Raw genomic sequence first — 21,125 nt, forward strand, 5'->3', positions numbered from 1 at the left:
CTAGTCTTCAAATATTAAAATATTTTATTGACATTGCTTCATTAAAAACCAAAACAAACCAGACAAAAAAAACTCTTGACGTTTCTTTTGAAGATTGAAGCAGAATTTTCAATTCCTGAACAAAATCTCACTGTACAAGCTGACTCCTGTCCTCCGGACTTACCAAAAAAGTGAGTAAATTAAGCATATCTAAATGTTGACTAATTGTGCCTGAGGGATGAAACCTCATGTTCTGCTTCTCTGTGCTGCTGGGAAGAGACCTCTTTCCAGTCGGCATCATCACTTTCTCCTTCTGTTTCAGCGCCATGAAAGATGTACAAACGACGGAGCAACCGAGCAAACAAAGGATGGAGGCGGCCAGCGCAGATGCGTCTTCCTTCGACAGGACTTCTGAAACAAGTGCCAAGGAAGAGTTCGTTTTGCGTTCGGCTAAATCAAGCCCTTCTTTTGAGTTTTTAGAGCTAAACTGTGGGTGTAACAACAAGGTTGTCATAACCAGGGAAGGGCAGGCAAAGGCCTCTCCAGTCGTGGGAGAGCCCCTTCAGAAATACCAGAGTCTGGATTTCAGTTCCATTTTGCACGGGTCATGTCCTGGTGCTCCGCCTAGCACCACAGCAGGCAGGTGCAGCAATTCAAAGGGGCCGGTGATACGGACCAAATCAACTCCCTTTGAGTGGATTCCGCAGAGAAAAACAAGCGAGTTGGACATGGAAGACGGTTCTTCCTTCTTGGAATCTCAACTGCATGCGCCTTGTCTCATGGAGCTGCAGGCGCAAAGTGTGGTCCATGTTTCTTCCGAGGAACTGAATTATTCACTGCCACGTGCCTCTGAGCACTCAACATGCGATGCCCCTTGTGTACTGCAGCAAGGCTCCAACACTTTTAGGGTGCATTCTTGCACGTCTTTAGTAGAAGATACCTATTTTCCATCGTCACCCCCAAATAGTGCTGATTCTAAGATGTCTTTTGATCTGCCTGAGAAGCAAGATGGAGCCATTTGTCCTTGTGCTGTGCTGCCAGCCTCTTCTACAACCTCCCTTTCCTACTGCAACTCCCGCAATTCTTTAGTGGCAAGCCCTGGGACCAGTTTTCCCCCACCGTTAAACCAAGAGGCAGCTACAGAAGGTAAGCTACGTCCTCAAATTTGTATAACATTTTGGACCTTGCCTTGTTTCCATTAAATATTTTGTTTTCTCTTAACCCTTCTCTTCCTCTGCTTCTTTTTCTTCTTTTTCTCCTCAAAGAAATAAATTCTAGGAGTGTTCTGATGGTGTACTATAAAGACAATCGCAATGAGGCTCTCAGGTCTGGGGACCTATTTTCGCCAACAGGAAGGCTTTTAACATGGCATCCTCATTCCAGACTTGTTTATCAACAGCCACAGTTTACCTTTACCATACAGAAGCAGCTTCCCAAGTACAGAGGGCAAACTGGTCAACAGCACTGCACAGTCACCCAGAAATGTTTGTTACACACTTATGTGCCTGTAATGCGTTGACCACATTGCTAAGCATTGAATTCTCTTCCTGCAGGAGTGGGAGTGGTAGGACCTGATTTCCTGTGCTTTTCTCATCTTAGTAGATGAGGATATCTGCTTAGTATTGTGTGACTTTCTGAAATCTTTTAACACAATTTTCATATTTATGCCCTATAATTCTAGATTTTTACATATCAAACATACTGTTTTGTTTAACTGAGTAGTCAGAAAGTAATAGTGAATATACTATTAGAGGTTATTATATGCTGATGTTTTTCTTTGCCCTTTTCTTTTTAGTGAAGTGGATGGAACCTAGTGCCTCAGGCAGGTCAGGCAGGTGTCTAAGTGGAACCCCTAGCCCAGACCCTAATAATCTGATGTAGAAGATGAAGGAAGCGAAGAGCAAGTTTCATTTGCTTAGGCATATTGCCAGATAATCCATAAAGAGCATTTACTTAGTACAGAAAGCTTCTGCTTTATAACAGTATTGATTGCTGCTTCCCTTTTCCTCTTTTTGAAGTCATGAGACTTGAATCTAGCCAGTCAGGAAAGAGCTCTATCATGGAGGGATAGCCCCAGCCTGTGTTTCTTTCTGTCCTCTTTTCTTGATTTAGATAAGGCCTTCCTACTGAAGCCAGCCTAGAACTCATGGAGATCAGGCTGATCCAGAACTCACAGCAGTCCTGCCCTAGACTCTCAAGTGTGGGGATTAGTTTCTTTGTTTCCTTCTGTCTGTGTGTATGGCATGTGTGTGTGTGTACTGAACTCAGAGCTTGCCTTTCACTGCCCTGCCCCAGGCTGGGAACTAGCAAGACCTTGTCTCTGCCCCTTCCCCTCCAGGGCTGGGCTTATAAGCACAAATGGCCACTCAGGCTTTTCATGTGGATGCTGGGGATCTGAGCTCAGGTGCTCATCCTCATACAGTACAGTCTTACCCACCTAACCATCTCCCCAGGTTTTGTTGGTTTGTTCGTTTTCCTGTTTTGGTTTTTTCAGACAGGGTCTCAGGTAACCCAGGCTGGCCTCAAATTCTTTATATAAACAAGAATGACTTTGAAGTCTTGATAAGTATGTGCTATGAAAACCTAGCAAATTTGGTAGATGAGTAAATCATTTATTGCAAAAAATACTTTATATGGATCTGAGAAGGTTCTTCTTTTGACCTAATTCTTTTATAGTTTGATTATATTTAAAATGTAAGGAATTTTGTATTCTTTATTATGCGTGCGTGTGTGTGTGTGTGTGTGTGTGTGTGTGTGTGTGTGTGTGTGTGTGTGTGTCTAGATCAGTGAACCAGTGAACAGCTTGCAGTAGTGAGTTTTCTACTTCTACCATGTGGGGTCTGGATTGAACTCAGGTTGTCAGCCTTAGTAGCAAGTACCTTCACCTGCTGAGGCACCTCACCATCTCCTGTTTTCTTTTTATGAATAACCATCATGCTTTAAACATCTCAGAGCATCAAAAACAACAAAGAAAAGAAGTTATTTTCATATTGTAGCAAAATTGACATGTCTGCCATCTGGTGGCAGTTTCTTATAGTAGCATGTAAAGTGTTCTGCACAAATTCGGATTTTTTTTTTTAATTAAACAGAAAACATTGTAGGCATTTGAGCCTGCTCTAGATTTCTAGTCTACGTCCATTCCCAGAATTTTCTCCTTTTTTGATGAACTATTTCTATTTCTGTAATAAACTTCTATATTTTGGATTCTGTATGGAATAGAAAAAGGATTTTTTTCACCTTTTGTGTATATGAATGTTTAGCTGATGAAAAGTATCCTATTGTGAATTCTATAGAAAACAAAAGGGAAGAGTTATGTAGAAAATAATCCAAACCATCCTAACAGTGACAAAATGTTCGGGGATATTTAAACCTTTAAACCCAGTAAAAACTTCAAAAATCAAGTAAAGCTTTTACCTAAAAACAAATTCATTCTTTTTCCTAGAGTAAGCACATACAAATCTGTTAAATTTATATTTAGATTAGATGGGGATGTAAGGATCTCCTTTGTTCTCATTACAAAATTGTGATTACATTTCTGTCATTTGGACAGTGACTTCTCCGAGGATAGATGACGAAATTCCCCCTCCGCTCCCTGAACGGACACCCGAGTCTTTTATTGTGGCTGAGGAAGCTGGTGAGTACAATACAGTAAGTCTAAAGTGTGTTCCTTCCCAGGTCCCTCCAGTGTTCTATGTGCTGCTGAGCATCCATTTGTCTCTTTAAAAAATAACCTCATTCAGCTGGGCTGTGGTGGCACATGCCTTTAATTCCAGCACTTGAGAGACAGAGGCAGGCAGATCTCTGTGAGTTCGAGGCCAGCCTGGTCTACAAAGAGAGTTCCAGGACAGCCAGGGTGGTTATACAGAGAAACCCTATCTCAAAAAACAAACAAACAAAAATCCCATTCCTAAGAACCGGGCATATCCACTTTCTTGCAGGAGAATTCTCACCAAGTGTTACTGAGTCCTTACCTTGGTGGTGAAGGTAAGAATTGGAGCCTCACTGGAATGGAGTAGAGCATCTGACTCAAAGACCCACAGCTCTGTGGGACTTTATCAACTTTCGTCTGACTCAATTCATTTGTATTTAACAGACTATAGTTTATTCTACACATTTTATTTTTTTAGACATATTGATTTTGTTTTAGTTACACAAATGTTTTGCCTGTATGTATATATGTGTACCACATGTGTGCTTTGTGCCTATTGAAGTCAGAGAAGGGCATGGGATCCCCCAGGACTGGAGTTGTGGATGGTTGTAAGCCACTAGGTGGGTGCTGGGAACTGAACCCAGGTCTCCTGCCAGAGCTCTCTCCAGACTGTATTCTCTTCATTTTAACAACTGTCATGCAATAGTTAACTAAATTATAAATGTAAAACAACATGCTGGAGGATATGTGGGATAAGGAAGGTGTACAAGATACATCTCTCCCTCTTAAGAAGCTTACGTTTGAAGTACAGGATGTGTATATGAATCTTTGTTTATTATATCAAGACCATATATATCAATGATATGTGAAAGACAGGAGAGCCTTTCAGACTGAGAGTAATCAGAAAGGTCCAGTGAAAGAGAAAACATTTGAGAGGATTCCTAAGACAGCTAAGGCAAAAATGAATGTTTTCTAAGGAGTCAGATTATTCACTGTACTCACTTCATGGGCTGGATTGTGTTAGCAGTGAAATCACATATAGGAACTTTTAATGACATGTGCAAATTATGTAAGATGAACACCTGGAATAATGTTTCCTGATTCTAAAAGAAAAATCTGTATTTTTGATAATCTGTTATGTATTTCTAGATATTCTTTGAACCAACTATTTAAGTATATACAATGATTTCAGAGCTAAGACAAGCATTTAGAAGTTTCTACAGGGCTATGAATGTAGCTTAGTTGTAGAGCATTTGTCTAGCACGGCAAGATTCTGGGTTTAATCCCTAGTACTGAATTAAAAAATAGTTCCCACAATTGTGATGGTGGAAAGTCACAAATTAATGTAATTGTTATTACAATCACTGGTAATAGTATGGATACACATAATGGTATTTTTCTTTTTCTTCTTTTAAACTCATATAGCAAAGAACATTCATCCTTTTTCAAGTGCCATAAAGTAATCATAATTTCAACAACTTATCTCCAAATAAATTTTTAGGGTAATGTTCTAAATTATGGAAGAACTAATTCCTGAGGAGATCGATTTAGAACTAATTTCCATATGGCAGTTATGAAAAATCACTGTAAGAGTTGGGGACGCCTTTTTATGATTCAGCACACTTATGAATTAAGAAATGCTGTTATCACTACAGTTACATGAACTATATTTTTTAAATGGCATTTATTGCTTCAGACTTGTATTGTGTGTACATATTATTCTTTCACTTTTTTCCCTTCTCACATATTTAGAGTGTGAAACTCACAAGTCCCAAATCAGGTAAAGACTTCTCTTGACTTTAGGTGACATTTAGTCCTAAGAACTTGTTTTGTAAAACAGCTCATTTAGTTAGAGTAATTCACCTCAGGAAAATTCATAGTTCTTGTAAACAGCTTCTGCTGTCTTGATTTATTTTTGGGTTTCCCAGACTGACAATTTTGTTTTGTCATGGACAAAGTAAAGGCAAGATCCTTCAAAGAAACAAACAAAAACATGATGTCAGATAGGCTATTTGAAAATTGAAGTAGTTAAAACAATCTTGTGTAAAAAGAACAAAGCAGAAAAATACTATCCTACCTGACTTCAAAAAGCCAGAGACATCAGAATGTCAAGGTACCAACATAAAAGAGACACCCAAACCAGAAGAACAGATACATATCTTAGGGAAACTGACATATGCTTCTATAGCCAACCGACTTTTCACAAAGATGCTATGAACATGGATAGAATAGGACAGTATTTTCAATAAATGATTCTGTGAAAATTGGGTATCCACATGTATAACAAAGGTGGGCTCCTACCTCTCACAGGTCACCAAAAATAACTCAACATCTACTAAATACTTAAGTATAAGACCTAAAACTACGAATTGACTAGAAGAAACTTCAGGACTTTGGAATGGGCAAGGACTTTTCTGAACAGGACATTAAAAATAAAACAATAAGGAAATAAAAGCAAGAATAGACAAGTGGAATTACACCAAATAAAAGGCCTCATGCAGCAAAGGCAACAACCTGTGTCTTTAACTTAGAAACCTTTGTTCACTATGTATCTGACAAGTACAGCATTGCTCAGCACTACAGTGACTCAAATTTCATTCTGTTTTTTATTTGTTTATTTGGTGTTTTCAAGACACGGTTTCTCTGTGTAGCCATGGCTGTCCTAGAACTTGCTCTGTAGAGCGGGCTGGCCTCAAACTCACAGAGATTCGCTTGCCTCTGCATCCTCAGTGCTGGGATTAAAGGAGTGCACCACCATGCCCAGACTTAGTGATTCAAATTTAAAAAATCCTGTCTCAATAGGATATTCTGGATATTGACCAAAATGTGTAAGGCACATACAAAAAAATTAACAGCAAAAAATATAGTAGCCTGATTTAAAAATTGGCAGTATATCTAAATACATATTTCTCAAAAGAAGACATAACTATGGCCAACAGAGATAAAGATATTCAGGATCACTAACCATCAAAGAAATGCAAGTGAAAACCACAATGTGGCATAACCCCACTCCACCCAAAAAACAAAAGTGGATGTTGGAACCCCTGGATCTGGAATTACAGGTGGTTGTAAGATGCCATGTAGGTGCTGGAACTGAACCTACATCCTCTGGAAGAGCAATCAGTGCTCTTAACTGCACTCACTTTTTAAAAACTTGTTATTACTCCTCTTTTTCCTGAGTTTTGCTTATATTATATACTAAAAAAACTGAGTAACATCTACTGGGAATTCATAGGTACTTTGCAAACATTAGCATAGGCTGCAGTTGTCATTAGCATATTTATTCATATTATCATGTTACTCAAATATATATATGTACTATAATGTGGATATTAAAAAGCATGAGCTTTTGGAGCAGTCTATAATTCAAACTACCAATCTACTAAAAATTACCAAAAATATAACCTTAATTAAAGAATACACTTTCTGAGGGCTGGGCGTGATGGTACATGCCTTTAATCCCAACACTTACGAGGTGAAGTCAGGCAGATCTCTGTGAGTTCAAATCTAACTTGGCCTATATAGCAAATTGCAAGCCATCAGGGCTACATAATGAATCTCAGTCTCAAAAAACAAACAAACAAACAAACAACAACAAAAACCCCAAGCCAAACTAAAACAATAAACAACAACAAAAAACAACAACCCCAAACTAACAAACTACTTTCTGAGACAGGCATGGTGGCTCACATCTATAACCCCAGCACTTGGGAAGTTGCAGCAGAACTGCCAGGAGTTCAAGGCTACCATTGGTTATAAAGTAAGACCCTGTCTCAATAAAACAAAACAAAAATACATGTGTTTGGGGCTGGAGAGATTGATGGCTCAGTGGGTAAGGGCACTGGCTGCTCCTCTGGAGAACCCAGGTTTGGTTCTCAGCATCCACATGGTGGCTCATAACCATCCATAACCATCCATAACCACATTTCAGAGGATGTGGTTCCCTCCTCTGATCTTTGCAGGGATCAGGCACACGTGTGTTACACATACATACCTGCTGGCCATCTTAGTCAGTGAATAAGAACTCCAGCTGAGTAGAACCAGCATCCACCACCCCCTGCTTTCTGACCATGTGTGCAATGGGACCAGCTGAGCTTGCGTCCCCGCCACCAGGACTACCCCCCATGATTTTATACACACTGGGACTACGAGCCAACTTAACCCCTTTCCTGAAGTTGTTCTTGTCAGGCTATGTTGTCACAGCAACAGGAAAAGTAACCAGGACAGCAATTGCAGGCTACAATGGACTAACAGCAAAAATTACACAGCCACAAAACGTGTCCTGACCCGACTTTTAATTGGTGGATTTCTTTGCTTTGCTATATACTTTTCTTATTACAGATCTACATCAGGATGGTTCCCCTCCACCTCCACTCCCAGAAAGAACTCCAGAGTCCTTCCTTCTTGCTGATGAAGACTGTAAGTTGGTATTGCTTTCCAAAAAAAGTTATAAAATGAAATGTTAAAAGGTCTAAAATAAGCTAAGTGTGGTAGTGCATGCCTGTAATCTCAGACTTGAGAGGTAGATAGAAGAGTTCAAGGTCATCCATCCTTAGCCACATTGTTTAAGGACAGCCAAAGCTGTTTAAGACCTATCTCATAAAAACATAGACAAGGCTGGGCATGGTGGTGTGCCAGAAGGCAGAGGCAAATCTCTGTGAGTTCCAGGCCAGCCAGGGCCACACATGAGACCTGTCTAAAAAAACCTAAAACAACTAAGTTAAAAACAGTAAGTCTTACATGGAAAGGTACAAAGAATGATTAAATAAAAGAATAAATTTTAAAGTCTACGATATATAATGAAAATGATACCTAAGAAGGAAAAACATATAGGCCAAGCTTGAATATACACCTATATTTACGTCATAGGCTTAAGAAACTTTACAACAAAATGTTTTTCTTTCTTTTTTCTTTTTTGTTAAGGTTTACAGGCCCAATCCATAGAATCTTACTCTACTAGCTATCCTGAAACCATGGAGAACTCAACATCTTCTAAACAAACATTGAAGACCCCTGGAAAAAGTTTCACAAGGAGTAAAGTAAGACTAGAGATTTAGAAAACATCTCAGAGTTTCCCTTACTACAGGCTTTCCCTCTACAGCATTAAGATTGAAAATTACATTAAGCATCTTTATTAAACGGAGTTTTGATTTCACAGTCAAAATGAACAGAAAGCAAATCTATGGAATGAATTAGAGTAATTACAGTAACATGTTAGTATATTAAAATAAATGCATCATCTACCGAAAAAGTTCAGAATAGGTCCACATATGTGTAGGGATTTAGTACATTATGGTGTGTCTCAAATCAAGGGATAAGGATGGATAGTTTCATAATTGTTAGTGGGTTGAGAATGTAGCTCAGTTAGTAGACTGCTTGCCTAGAGCCTGCCTAAAGCCTAGAGTGTGACCCAGGGTGGTGCATATCTGTAATACCCAAATCCTAATATTTGGGAGGTGGAGGCAGGAGGATCAGAAGTTCAAGGCTGAGATATGTGAGACCATGTCTCAGAAAAAGTTGTTCGTCTAAATAAGTAATAATGTAGAAAATATTTAGGATCTACAATTCATGTTGACATCAGGATAAAGTCTAGATAGCTAAAAGATTTAAATGTTAAAATGTGTACATATACATAAAACTACTAAACAGGACCTGGAGAGATGCTCAGAGATTAAGAGCACTAACTGCTTTTCCAGAGGACCTGAGTTCAATTTTTCCAGAGGACCTAAGCACCCACTGGGGATCTTAACTGTCTATAATTCCAGTTCCAGAGGATCTGATGCCCTCTTCTGCTCTCCCTGGGCACCAGGCATATACATGGTACATAGACATACATGCAGGCAAAACATCTATACACACAAAATAATGAATCAGTCTAATTGTTTTAAATCTGAAAATGAAAAACAACCCCCCAAAGGACTCAACAACTATTTAAAACATCCTAAGTTACAAGAGTACTTTTTGGTAAGATATTTTTGTAATCCTGGGAGTATGAATGGCCTTTGGAAGGCAGTAAGGAAAAGGATACACACATTCCACTAAATGAAACAGAAAATTTCTGCACAGTGAAGTTGCCTGAAAATCAAAGATAAAGACCAAATTGGAGAGAAAAATGCCTGTGACTAGCACCATAGTCAGAGGGTATTGTATACTATATGATGAATTGCTATAAATCCATAATATAAAGTAAGAATGGGCAAAAAGCACATGGCTGAAGAGCAAAGCAACCCCCAGAGGCTGTAGTCAGTTCTGGAATACCCCAGCGAAGGGAGAGACGCCCGCATCTTTACCCCTGGCCTTCTGTCCCGTTGTTTCTAGATTATGTACTACAATGCATATGGTAAAATAGCAAGACAGAATCACGTGGTAATTCTATATTGAATTAAGATGTAAGATGGAAAAATAATTGCATTTTCACGGCTATTGTTAAGGAAACTAATCCTGTTAAGTCTGTGTTTTTAGTTGACTAAAGCATTTTGAACTTTATAGGAAAATATTAACTTTCCCCCTTTCTTCACTTTTATAGAGTTTAAAGATTTTCCGAAATATGAAAAAAAGTAAGTTCATTTGTACTTATTTTTTAGAATGTATCTAAAACTTTTAAATTTACACAGTTTTTTGGTATAATCACCCTATGAGAAAAGTTAACGACATCATTCCCTATTTGAACTTCATTATGGACCTGTGGGTTAGAGCGATCACCCAGGCCTTGACCTTGCTGGGCTCCATCAGGCTAATGTCGGGCTTCTGTTTACAGACAGAATTAGAATAACTACAGTGTTTGGATTGTCTACCCATACCAAGATGCTTAGATGTAAATATGTTTTTTACAACTCCTAGCAGTCTAACCTTCGATATATTTTCTTTGACACAGTAACAGCAAAGCATATTGTGAAACAAATGTGTTGACTTGATGCAACAAGTGAAGCCTTGACACATTTCCATTTTCACATGTATTACCAGCAGCAAAAGTCTGTTGCTTATTATTTTGCTGTATTGTAATGAAAATAAAAACCCACGGGCTCTTTAAGGTTTTGGAAATTCTCTTAGACACCTTATGTACAATTATAAGGTCTATAAAACACAATGGTATGACTCTTAAATGGGACCCACTTGGTCGGTCAGGAAGGACTGAATAGTTGATATATACTGGAACAATGGGGAGGGACAAGGAACACCAGGGAAATTTTGAAAAGCAAATCTCAGGTAGACAGTTGAGTGTTACTTTTCCCTTCAAGACTTGTCCTTTATTTTTCTACCCATAAAGTTCAGATTCTCAATAGTTTGCCAGCATTACCATCATACCTGACCTCTGAAATAATCTTTTCTCCAGTATAGCTAAAGTCTGGTTGAGAAACATGCCTTTCCCCCTAGAATTAGTCAAGGAGAATTTTTAACATTTCAAAAGGAAAGTATAGTAATGGGGAAAATTAAGTAGACAAAAAACAAATGAGTGACTGACTTGGACAGTCAGCCAAAGTTAATTTGATCAGCTTGTTTAGGAAACACTCGGTTTTCTTTCTGTAGATACAGCACTATTTTGGGGATATCAAAGAAACAGTAACGTCAGGTAGATTTATGCTGGCAGATCTTTGGGATACGGTGGGAGACTAAGCCTTCTTTCTCATGTAAAAACTCTCAGGGCATCCTCTAAATGCAGGCTAGACTGTATTTCTGTTTTTCAGCTACTTTCATTTGATATTCTTTGGTGGCTAAGAACAGTGTCAAGCCTTCACAATGACCCTGGAGCTTAGACCTGCATTAGCTTAGACTTGTCTACCTGTCCTCCGCCCTTCCAGATACTCATGACCCAAGAATTCCCCTTGCTCTTTCCCAATCTGGATCTCTTAGTAGTCTGCAGGGAAGTTTTTAATGAAAATAGCATTTTTATCTGTTATTTTGAGCTAGAATTTCTGTCTGCTTTTTTTTTCTTTATTTCTATGAATATTTGTTAAATGCCTGCTATGTGCCAGACATTGTGGAAGGGACCTGGTATATGGTGGTCGACAGTGATAATACTAGCTCTTAGGATTTTGTGCAACTTAAGACTAGTGAGCAATTGAGAAATTCAGCGAGTTCCCAAGTACATACATAATAACATTGTGGTAGATGCTATCAAAGAACACACGAGTAATTGTGAGACAATGAAAAAAGGTGTAGCTGGCTGTTTTATTACTCTTTGTTTTTTGGGGTGGGAGGGGCCTGCCACCCAGCTCCCAAATAAATACATGGAGACTTAATCTTTCTTATGAATGCCCAGCCTTAGCTTGGCTTGTTTCTTGCCAGCTTTTCTTAAATTATCCCATCTATCTTTTGCCTCTGGGCTTTTAACTTTCTATATACTTTTCTTCTTACTCCATGGCTTGCTGTGGAGCTGGGTGGCTGACCCCCGGAGTCCTCCTCTCCTCCTCTTGTTCCCCTTCTTCTCTTTTTCTCCTTCTATTTATTCTCTCTCCTGCCTAGCTATTGGCCATTCAGCTCTTTATTAGACCAATCAGGTGTTTTAGACAGGCAAAGTAACACAGTTTCACAGAGTCAAGCAAATGCAACACATCTTTGCATCATTAAACAAATGTTCCACAGCATAAACAAATGTAACACATCTTAAACTAATATTCTACAACAGTAAGGCGAGGCTGAAAAGATGGGAGAGTAGTAGTTACATTCTTATTGGTCTTGCTGAGTAGAGTTTATTTTAAGTGCCGTGAGACACCATAAGAGGGTTTTAGACAGAAATGTTATGCACTCTGGTTTTATCCTGGTTGCTATATGAAGAGTGGATTACAGGTGACAAGAATGGAAGTTGCCAACCATGATGCCCAGTGATGCCCACTTTTAGTGGGAAAAATTTTGAGTAAATTTTGTTATATCGTGTGTGTGTGTGTGTGTGTGTGTGTGTGTGTGTGTGTGTGTGTGTGTACACATGCATGTATGATGGGGGCACATATGTCAACTTGTGTATGGAGGATAACTTTGTAGAGTTGGTTTTCCACTTCTACCTTTACATGAGTTCCAGGGAACAAGCTCATGTCCTCAGACTTACACAGCAAACTGCTTTACCGGATGAGCCCTAATGAGACATTTTAATTGCTCAGAAATACTATAGTTGCAAGTGACAGAATGTCCAATTTAGGCTAACTGGAGCATAAGAGAAACATTGTCTTGTAACTAAGAATTCAAATAATTCATTAAGTAGTTGACCTTTCATTCCATATTGCTTTGTGTCATTCTTGTGTATGTATGTGTGTATGCCTGTATGCACACATGTATGTACATGTGTGGTCTGAGGTTGATGTCAGGCGTCATCCTTAATCATGTATCTACCTTATTTTCAGACAGGGTCTTTCACTGAACTGAGAGTTTACCAGTTGGCTATACTAGCTGGTCAGTGAGCTCCAGGGATCCTGCTCTCTTCATTTCCCACATGCTGGGATTGTAGGCACATGACTGCCATGCCTTGCCTTTTACCTGGGTTCTGGATGTCTGAACTCAATGCCTCACGCTTGCTCAGCAAGCACTTTACCTAATGAGGCATCTCTCTAGCCCCAGCTTTGTTTCGTTTTATAAGCTTACTCATAGGTGAATTTTTTTACCATGTGGTTTCAGGCTTCTGATGGAAAGAATTAGCTTCTTCCTGGTTGCTTAAGCAACAGTCTGATGACTAGTGTAAATTGGCCTGATGTTGGCCTGGTTCATTTGCCCCTGCCTGAATCGATTCTTAACAGTATATTTAACATTCCAATTAGGCAAGATAATATGTCTTATATTTAGCCACATAGTTACATGTGGTCACTGATTACTTAGTAATGAACTCAGACCTAAACATCTGGTGTGACCATGCCAATGTACCAACAATGGAAGCCGGCCCAAGTTATTAGTCATTTCATTCTTCTACAAGTAGAAATAGTTCCACTTGACGTGTGGAAACTGAAAATTGGGGAGGATGTAAAGGGAAAAAATAAGCTGTTTTTATCTGGAGAATACATGTTGAGCAGGCAGCATAAAAATAACTTGAGACAAGCCATAGGTAAAATATCAGTTCCCTCTAATATATATTTGCTGAGTATTTGCTGCCTTTTTTAAAAAAGGAAAAGAAAAAGAAAAAAAAAAAGGAAGAGGGGCTGGAGAAATGGCTCAGTGGTTAAGAGCACTGACTGTTCTTCCAGAGGACCTGGGTTCAATTCCCAGCACCCACGTGGCAGCTCACAACTGTCTGTAGCTCCAGTTCCAGGGGACTCGACACCTATGGCAAAAACCAAACCAAACCAAAACAAAACAAAAACCTAGTGTGCAAAAAAAAAGTAAAAAAAAATTTAAAGGAAGAAAAGGAAAAAAAAAGAAAGAAAAAATAAACAGTATTCTTTGGGACAAATATATTCTCTCAGTTCACATGTAGAGATTATTGACATCCTTGCACATCCCTATCTTTACCCAATATATTCCTGTCTACCCTCAGTTCCTAGCCCAGCTCTTGACACAAAGTATTAGTATGTACTGAATTGGAAACAACTGAAATCTACTGTGTATTCTAGTGATTAATATTCAAGTATCCTCCAGAAAGGAAATGTTCTAGATGTTTCTAGAAGTCCAATATTACACACCTATTTGTAAACATATATATGCAGTTCTCACATTGCATTTTGAAATGTTAAGAACAAATAAAAAAGTGTGTAGTAATTTCTCCTTGCTTATAAGCTGTTTTTGAGAAAGTTTACATAAACCTGAGAAACCTTTATTCCTATAAGACAATGCACATGTATAATGTAGATTAGGTTTTACAGAATTCCTTTTAAAACTTGGTAGAAACTGGTATATGTTTATATTAAGGTGTTAGGACCACACACACAATTTTAGCCTTACACATGGTAAATACAGCAGCAAATGAAGCAACATAACAATGCCTTTGAGAGACTATGGCTCTAACTTAAAACCACCTATGAGAAAAAAATTGCTGCAAAGTAAGAGATTTAGGAGTTGAGGACAATATAAGAAAAACCTCAGCTTGCCATAGATAAATTAATATAAACTGATCAGAGTTTGACAAAGATAAACTCCAAAGCCAAAGGTGAATTCTAAAGTAGTGGATTTTGTTTTGGGCCACCAACAAGCTCCCAAATTATGACACAAAAACTTATTATTAGTTAGGAATGCTTGGCCTTATCTTAGCTCTTGTTTTAATCTGTTTCTCTTTATCTACATTTTGCCTTGGGGCTTTTTACCTTTCTTTTATTCTGTATGTCCTACTTTTCTGTTTCCTGTGTCTGGCTGGCTGTCAGCTGCCTGGCTTCTGATCGCACATCTCCCCTCCTTCTCCCTCATTCTCTCTTCTCTCTTATTCCTCAAGCCTAGATTTCTCCTCCTACCCATTCTCTCTGCCCACCAGCCCCGCCTATCCCTCTACTGCCTAGCTATTGGCTGTTCAGCTTTTTATTGGATCAATGAGGAGGTGCCTTAGGCAGGCAAGGTGAAACAGCAACACACCTTTACATAATTAAACAAGTGCAGCATAAGCAAATGTAACACACCTTTATATAGTTAAAGTAATATTCCACGACACCATTCCTTTGACAATTTTCTTTAGTTTTGTGTCTTGTGACATAATCTGTTTCTGTTTGCAAACAGATTAAGTGCCACAAGTTCAAGGCCAGCCTGGGATACATAGTGAGTTCAGGCCTATAGACTGAGACTTTTCCCCCTCTCCCTATAATACTTCTAATATAAAAATATACTTTCAACAATTTTGAACATGTTTAACATGATACTGATATGTTCATTTTGGAGTATTGTTTGGGATTTCAATAATCATGCAAGCAAATAAACAGTAATCTAAATCTGTTGTCATTCTTACTCGACATAGTTTTCTTCTGATTACAGGTGTTTGCAATTCTTCCCCACCAAGCAAGCCTGCAGAATGTGTTCAGCCAAAAAATTCCAGCTCCTTTCTGAATTTTGGTATGTGTATTATTTTATAGCAAAGTTTAAAATGTATATAAATTTGGGGCTGGAGGGGTGGCTCAGTGATTAAGAGGACTGGATACTCTTCCAGAGGACCCAGCTTCAATTCTAAGCACTCATACAGTGGTTCACAACTGTTTGTAACTCCAATTCCAGAGGAGCTGATGCCCCCCTGCTGGCCTCTGCAGGTACTGCAAGCACATGGTGCACACACTGACGTGGAGGCAAAACACCAATAGACACAAAACAAATTAATTTTAAAGATGGTAGGAAGATCAGAAACTGTAATACTGCTAGGCAGACATACAATTGCCCAAATAGACTTTTATTTCAGAGGAAGAAGCAGAAAATGAGGGAGCAGTCTCTGTCATTACAGTTCTTGTCTCATTTGAGAAAATATTTACTAGAAATGCTCTATTTCTTTAGCTATAAAATTTGGTTTGCGCCGGGCGGTGGTGGCGCACGCCTTTAATCCCAGCACTCGGGAGGCAGAGCCAGGCGGATCTCTGTGAGTTCAAGGCCAGCCTGGGCTACCAAGTGAGTTCCAGGAGAGGCGCAAAGCTACACAGAGAAACCCTGTCTCGAAAAACCAAAAAAAAAAAAAAAAAAAAAAAAAAAAAAAAAAAAAAAATTGGTTTGCATTTCATTTTTTTTTAAAAAAAAAAAATTTGGTTCGCATTTCATTTTTTTTTTTTTTTTTTTTTGGTTTTTCGAGACAGGGTTTCTCTGTGTAGCTTTGCGCTTTTCCTGGAACTCACTTGGTAGCCCAGGCTGGCCTCGAACTCACAGAGATCCACCTGGCTCTGCCTCCCGAGTGCTGGGATTAAAGACGTGCGCCACCACCGCCCGGCGGTTTGCATTTCATTAACTCAATGTTTCAATTGTTACATCTTAAAAGTTAAGATTTGTATAAAATTACTTAAAAACATTCATATAGGACATTGTATGGACTATGAAGAAAACATGCAACTTTGCCTCGGGTTACAAAAGTTTTCTGCTTCCTTCTTTTCTCTAAGTCACTCGAGTGATGTACGGACCATCTGACTTTACATTGCTGTGGCCCTGGGATAAAATCTTAGCTGTGTCCATGTTGCTTCTTTTCAAACATGCCTGAATTTTAACAGTTTGTGTACTTGAAAGCATCACTTATATTTCATTTCTCCCTTTAATAGTGGCAATATAAGTTGTAAGAATATGTTACTTAAAAATATTTAAGTTGCTCTGATGATGCACACCTGTAATCCCAGCCCATGGAAGGTGGAGGCAGGAGGATTATGACTTCAGGGCCATGCTGGACTTGCATAGGGAGATTCTATCTCATTTTCCCCCAATAAGTTGAAAGAAAAAGAAGCATGTGGTTCAGGTTTACTTTTCCTGAATTGACCCATATGCAGAAAACAGTAGTGTAAAGCTGTTCAAAAATATTAAGAATTGGCTAGTGAATCACATCAAATAAAGGCATCTGAAATTTTCGTTGTTCTAAGCGGTCATGTATCATGTCCTCATCCCTCTTCCCAGTGTACTGGACTACAGTTAAGGTGCCTGTGCTGAGGAGATGGGTTTGATGTGTGAACTATTTAATCTGAATACTTTTCCTTCTCTTTATTTTCAGTGGAGTAAAATGTATATGAAATAGGCTCTGTACACTTCTCCCAACATTTAAAATCACTAGTTAATAAATATTAAATGTTTCTTTCAGCTCTGGCATACAGGGGTGTGTGTGTGTGTGTTTATTTTGCTACATATGTCAGGCTGGCTTTGAACTTGTGATCCTCCTATCTTAATCCCCCGTGTATTTGGATTACAGGCAGTTGCCACCATACCTGGCCTACTCTAGTTTTGTTTTTTAGACTTAAATGTAGTCATATATGTAAGCAGTTACTAGGAAAGGTGATGAAATTAAAGTATTAGGCATATCTCTGAGTTTTTCATTTTCTGTTCTCCCTTTAAGTTTCAAACACGTCATTTTTCAATTTAAGGCACCAAAGTTGCTAAGTGTAAGATGCTTTGAAAATCTAGCACAATCAAAGAAAAAGACATATATTGCTGGTAACAAAGAATAAATATCATCAGCCTGAAATTCTTTTTGAAAGAACCCACTAACAGCCTTTATTTTATGTGAAGTTTTTTTTCTTATTCTTTTTTTGTGGAGGCAAGGGAGGTACATTTCAGGAAGAAAAGTAATGAAAACTTATTTAACAGTTATTTCTTTCAGGATTGCTTTTTATTTTCTGAGTTTTGGAAACATAATATTTTAATAAACTTGGGAATTTCTGTGGCTGCATAGATACAGAACTAGATTTAGTAATAGCACATAAATAATAGTGCTTAATTTTTGTAACATGAATCTTAAAAGGTCTTATTAATAAAAACAAACCGGGAGCCAGGTATTGGGGTGAATGCTGAAAGATCAGAGAAACAGAACCAGCCACAGCCACCTCACCTCTCCAATTCCTCAGCTGATCTCATTTCCTCAAACTGGAAGCCTGTGTCCTCATTCGAATGGATCTCAGCTGAACTGTTGTTCAAAAGCCCAAAAACTTAACCAAAGAGGCTCTAGTTCCTGGTCCTCACGCCTTATTATATACCTTTCTGCTTCCTGCCATCACTTCCTGGGATTAAAGGCATGTGTCACCATGCCTGGCTGTTTCCAGTGTGGCTTTGAACTAACAGAGATCAGGATGGATCTCTGCCTTTGGAATGCTAGGATTAAAGGTGTGTGTGCCACCATTTTCTGGCCTCTATATCTAGTGGCTGTTCTGTTCTCTGACCCCAGATAAGTTTATTAGGGTGCACAATATATTGGGGAACACAATATCACCACAAATTTTATAAAAATGAAATTTGTTTTGTGATCAGTGGTGGTTGTACAACAGATAAACGGTGTTATGTACTCAGTTATTGAAGGCTACTATAATCATGGTTCTTCATAGAATTATTACCATTAGTTAATCTGTAAGTGGTCTAAATTTTAATATTAGTAGTATTTGGGTTGGAGGTGTGGCCCAGTGGCAGAATACTTGCCTTACGGTATACAAGGCCATTAGTTTGATCTCCAGTACAGCAAAAACAATATTTTATTTCATTTAAACTTTAATTACTATAATGCCTTTACAGTCTATTATTAAATTGATCAAAGATGGTGCTTAACTTTTTCAATGTTGTATTCTAAAATCCAAGTAATTTATTTCTACATAAAAGTACTCGTTTTCATCCAGCTTTTTGTCCCCAGGTTTTGGAAATCGTTTTTCAAAACCCAAAGGACCAAGGAATCCACCATCAACTTGGAATTTATAAGAACACTGGCTGCAGATGTGCCTGTAAATAAAACTACTAGAATACTGCTATAATAATAATAATAATATCAGTAATGATGTATATTGTGTCAATAGCTTTCAAAAGGAAAGCTATCTGTGAAAAACTTCAACAATCTTGTATTTTCATATTCTTTACATTTAGTTGGGAATTACCAATAAAGTTTGTAACTTGAGTTTATGTTTCAAAATGGATTTATTTTTCATTTTTGGAAGTTATTCTATTTTACTTTTTATAATTTATTTTCATTTCATGTACATTTGTGTTTTGTCTGCATGTATGTCTGTGTGAAGATGTCAGATCCCCTGAAATTGGATTACAGGCAGTTGTGAGTTGCCATGTGGCAGCTGGGAATTGAACTTGGGTTCTTTAGAAGAGAGAACTGCTGAGCCATCTCTCCATCCCCGATATTTTACTTTCTCTGTAAATGTGAATTTTTGTTTTGAGATGCTGAGCCATCTCTCCAGCCCCGATATTTTACTTTCTCTGTAAATGTGAATTTTTGTTTTGAGATGATGTCTTTCTATGTTAGTCTTGAACCTTTAAAGTGGTTCTCCTGCCATGGCCTCTGGCGGGCTGGGATTAAAGGCACACAATCAAACCCAGCACAAATGCTCATTTTAATAGGCCTGTGAGAATTTGATCTTATACCATGATAAATGAAGACACCATGGGAATAGGAAGAAGCCGAGTGCTAGAGAGGTCCCCAGGAATCCACAAAGACTATAGACTACTGGCAATGGTCAAGAGGGTACCTGAGTTGACCTACTCTGGTGATTGGATGGCCGAACACCCTAACTGTCATGATAGAACCCTCATCCAGTGACTGATGGAAGCAGATGCAGAGATCCAGGGCCAAGCCTCAGGCAGAGCTCCAGGAGTCCAATCGATGAGAGAGAGAGAGAGAGAGAGAGAGAGAGAGAGAGAAAGATATTATATGAGCAAGAGATATCAAGACCATGATTGGAAAAAGCACTGGGACAAATAGCCAAACTAGTGGAAACACATGAACTATGAACCAATAGCTGAGGAGCCCCCATGGTACTAGACTAGGCCCTCTGGATAAGTGAGACAGTTGTTTAGCTTGAACTGTTTAGGGGGCCCTAGGCAGTGAGACTGGGACCTGTCCTTGGTGCATGAGTTGGCTTTTTGGAACCTAGTGCTTATGCTGAGACACTTTGCTCAGCCTTGGTGTAAGGAGGAGGGGACTGGACCTGCCTTGGCTGGAATATACCAGGCTGGGCTGACTCCCCAGGGGAGACCTTATCTTGGAGGAGGTGGGAATGCGGGGTGGATTGGGGGTGGAAGCTGGGGGGTGGGAGGAGGGAGGACAGGGGAATCTGTGGTTGGTATGTAAAACGAATAGAAAATGTCTTAATAAAAAAAATAAAAAAGGATTAGATCGTAACTAAATTTCTCTTTAAAATATTTTTATGTGTAGAAATGTTTTTGCCTGCATGTATGGAGATATACCACATACGTGTAGTGCACATTGAGGCCAGAAGAGGGAGTTGGATCCCCTTGAATTGGAATTACTGGCTGTGAGTTGCTGTGTGGGTTCTGAGAATTGAACCAGGGTCCTCCGCAAAGCAGTAGCGCTCTTAACTATCTGAGCCATCTCTCCACCCCTTCAACTAAATTTCTACATTGCCTTAATATTAAACTTTTTTTTCTTTAATAGACAAGGTCTTGCTATGAAGCCCCAGGCTGGCCTCAAACTAATGATCCTCCTACTTCAACCTGCAGAATGCTGGCATTACAGGTGTTAAAAGGTTTTATTTAAAAAAAAAAAAAAGAAAAGAAAAACAAAACAAAAAAACCCATTGCCTGTGTTTGCAGTACAAAATTAACTGGTTGTGGTAATGACTGTTCCCAGGATGTTATTTTTGTCAAAATGGAGTATACCTCCCCTGTCTTCCCAAATGTGTAGACTAGAAGGAAAAGAAATATTAAAGAGAATGATGTGCAAACAATGGCAGTGATCATTTTTATATTGCTATAACAATGTCCAACTAGTAATTTTAACCAGTTATTCATTTACCAATTCTAGAAAAGTAATCAACAGCAGTTACTTCGGTAGCACTTTAAAATTATTTAAAATTCTTTTTTGATAGTGTTTTCTTCACAGAAAAGGCCCCATATAAACATGTGCAATTTATGTTCATAATCATTTAAAGGTACTGGTAGTTTTTAAAATGTATTTCTGTATAACTATGGATTCTCCTAA

At 38.6% G+C, this 21,125-nt stretch overlaps 1 protein-coding gene across 1 annotated transcript in view; it reads left to right on the plus strand.

The window, feature by feature from the left end:
* Ptpn22 (protein tyrosine phosphatase non-receptor type 22) overlaps positions 1-20,939 on the plus strand; it is a 62,328-nt gene extending 41,389 nt beyond the window's left edge. The window contains exons 15-22 of the mRNA XM_052730275.1: positions 94-170; positions 302-1,125; positions 3,530-3,613; positions 7,970-8,047; positions 8,552-8,667; positions 10,155-10,185; positions 15,503-15,580; positions 18,816-20,939. Of these exons, the coding sequence (XP_052586235.1) occupies positions 94-170; positions 302-1,125; positions 3,530-3,613; positions 7,970-8,047; positions 8,552-8,667; positions 10,155-10,185; positions 15,503-15,580; positions 18,816-18,880 (1,353 nt within the window). The 3' untranslated portion in view covers positions 18,881-20,939. The remainder of the gene's footprint in view (positions 1-93; positions 171-301; positions 1,126-3,529; positions 3,614-7,969; positions 8,048-8,551; positions 8,668-10,154; positions 10,186-15,502; positions 15,581-18,815) is intronic.
* Positions 20,940-21,125: the final 186 nt, after the last annotated feature.

The sequence above is a fragment of the Peromyscus californicus genome, unplaced genomic scaffold (assembly GCF_007827085.1).
Source record: "Peromyscus californicus insignis strain IS unplaced genomic scaffold, ASM782708v3 Scaffold_9__1_contigs__length_137607984, whole genome shotgun sequence".
In the NCBI taxonomy this organism is placed as follows: Eukaryota; Metazoa; Chordata; class Mammalia; order Rodentia; family Cricetidae; genus Peromyscus; species Peromyscus californicus.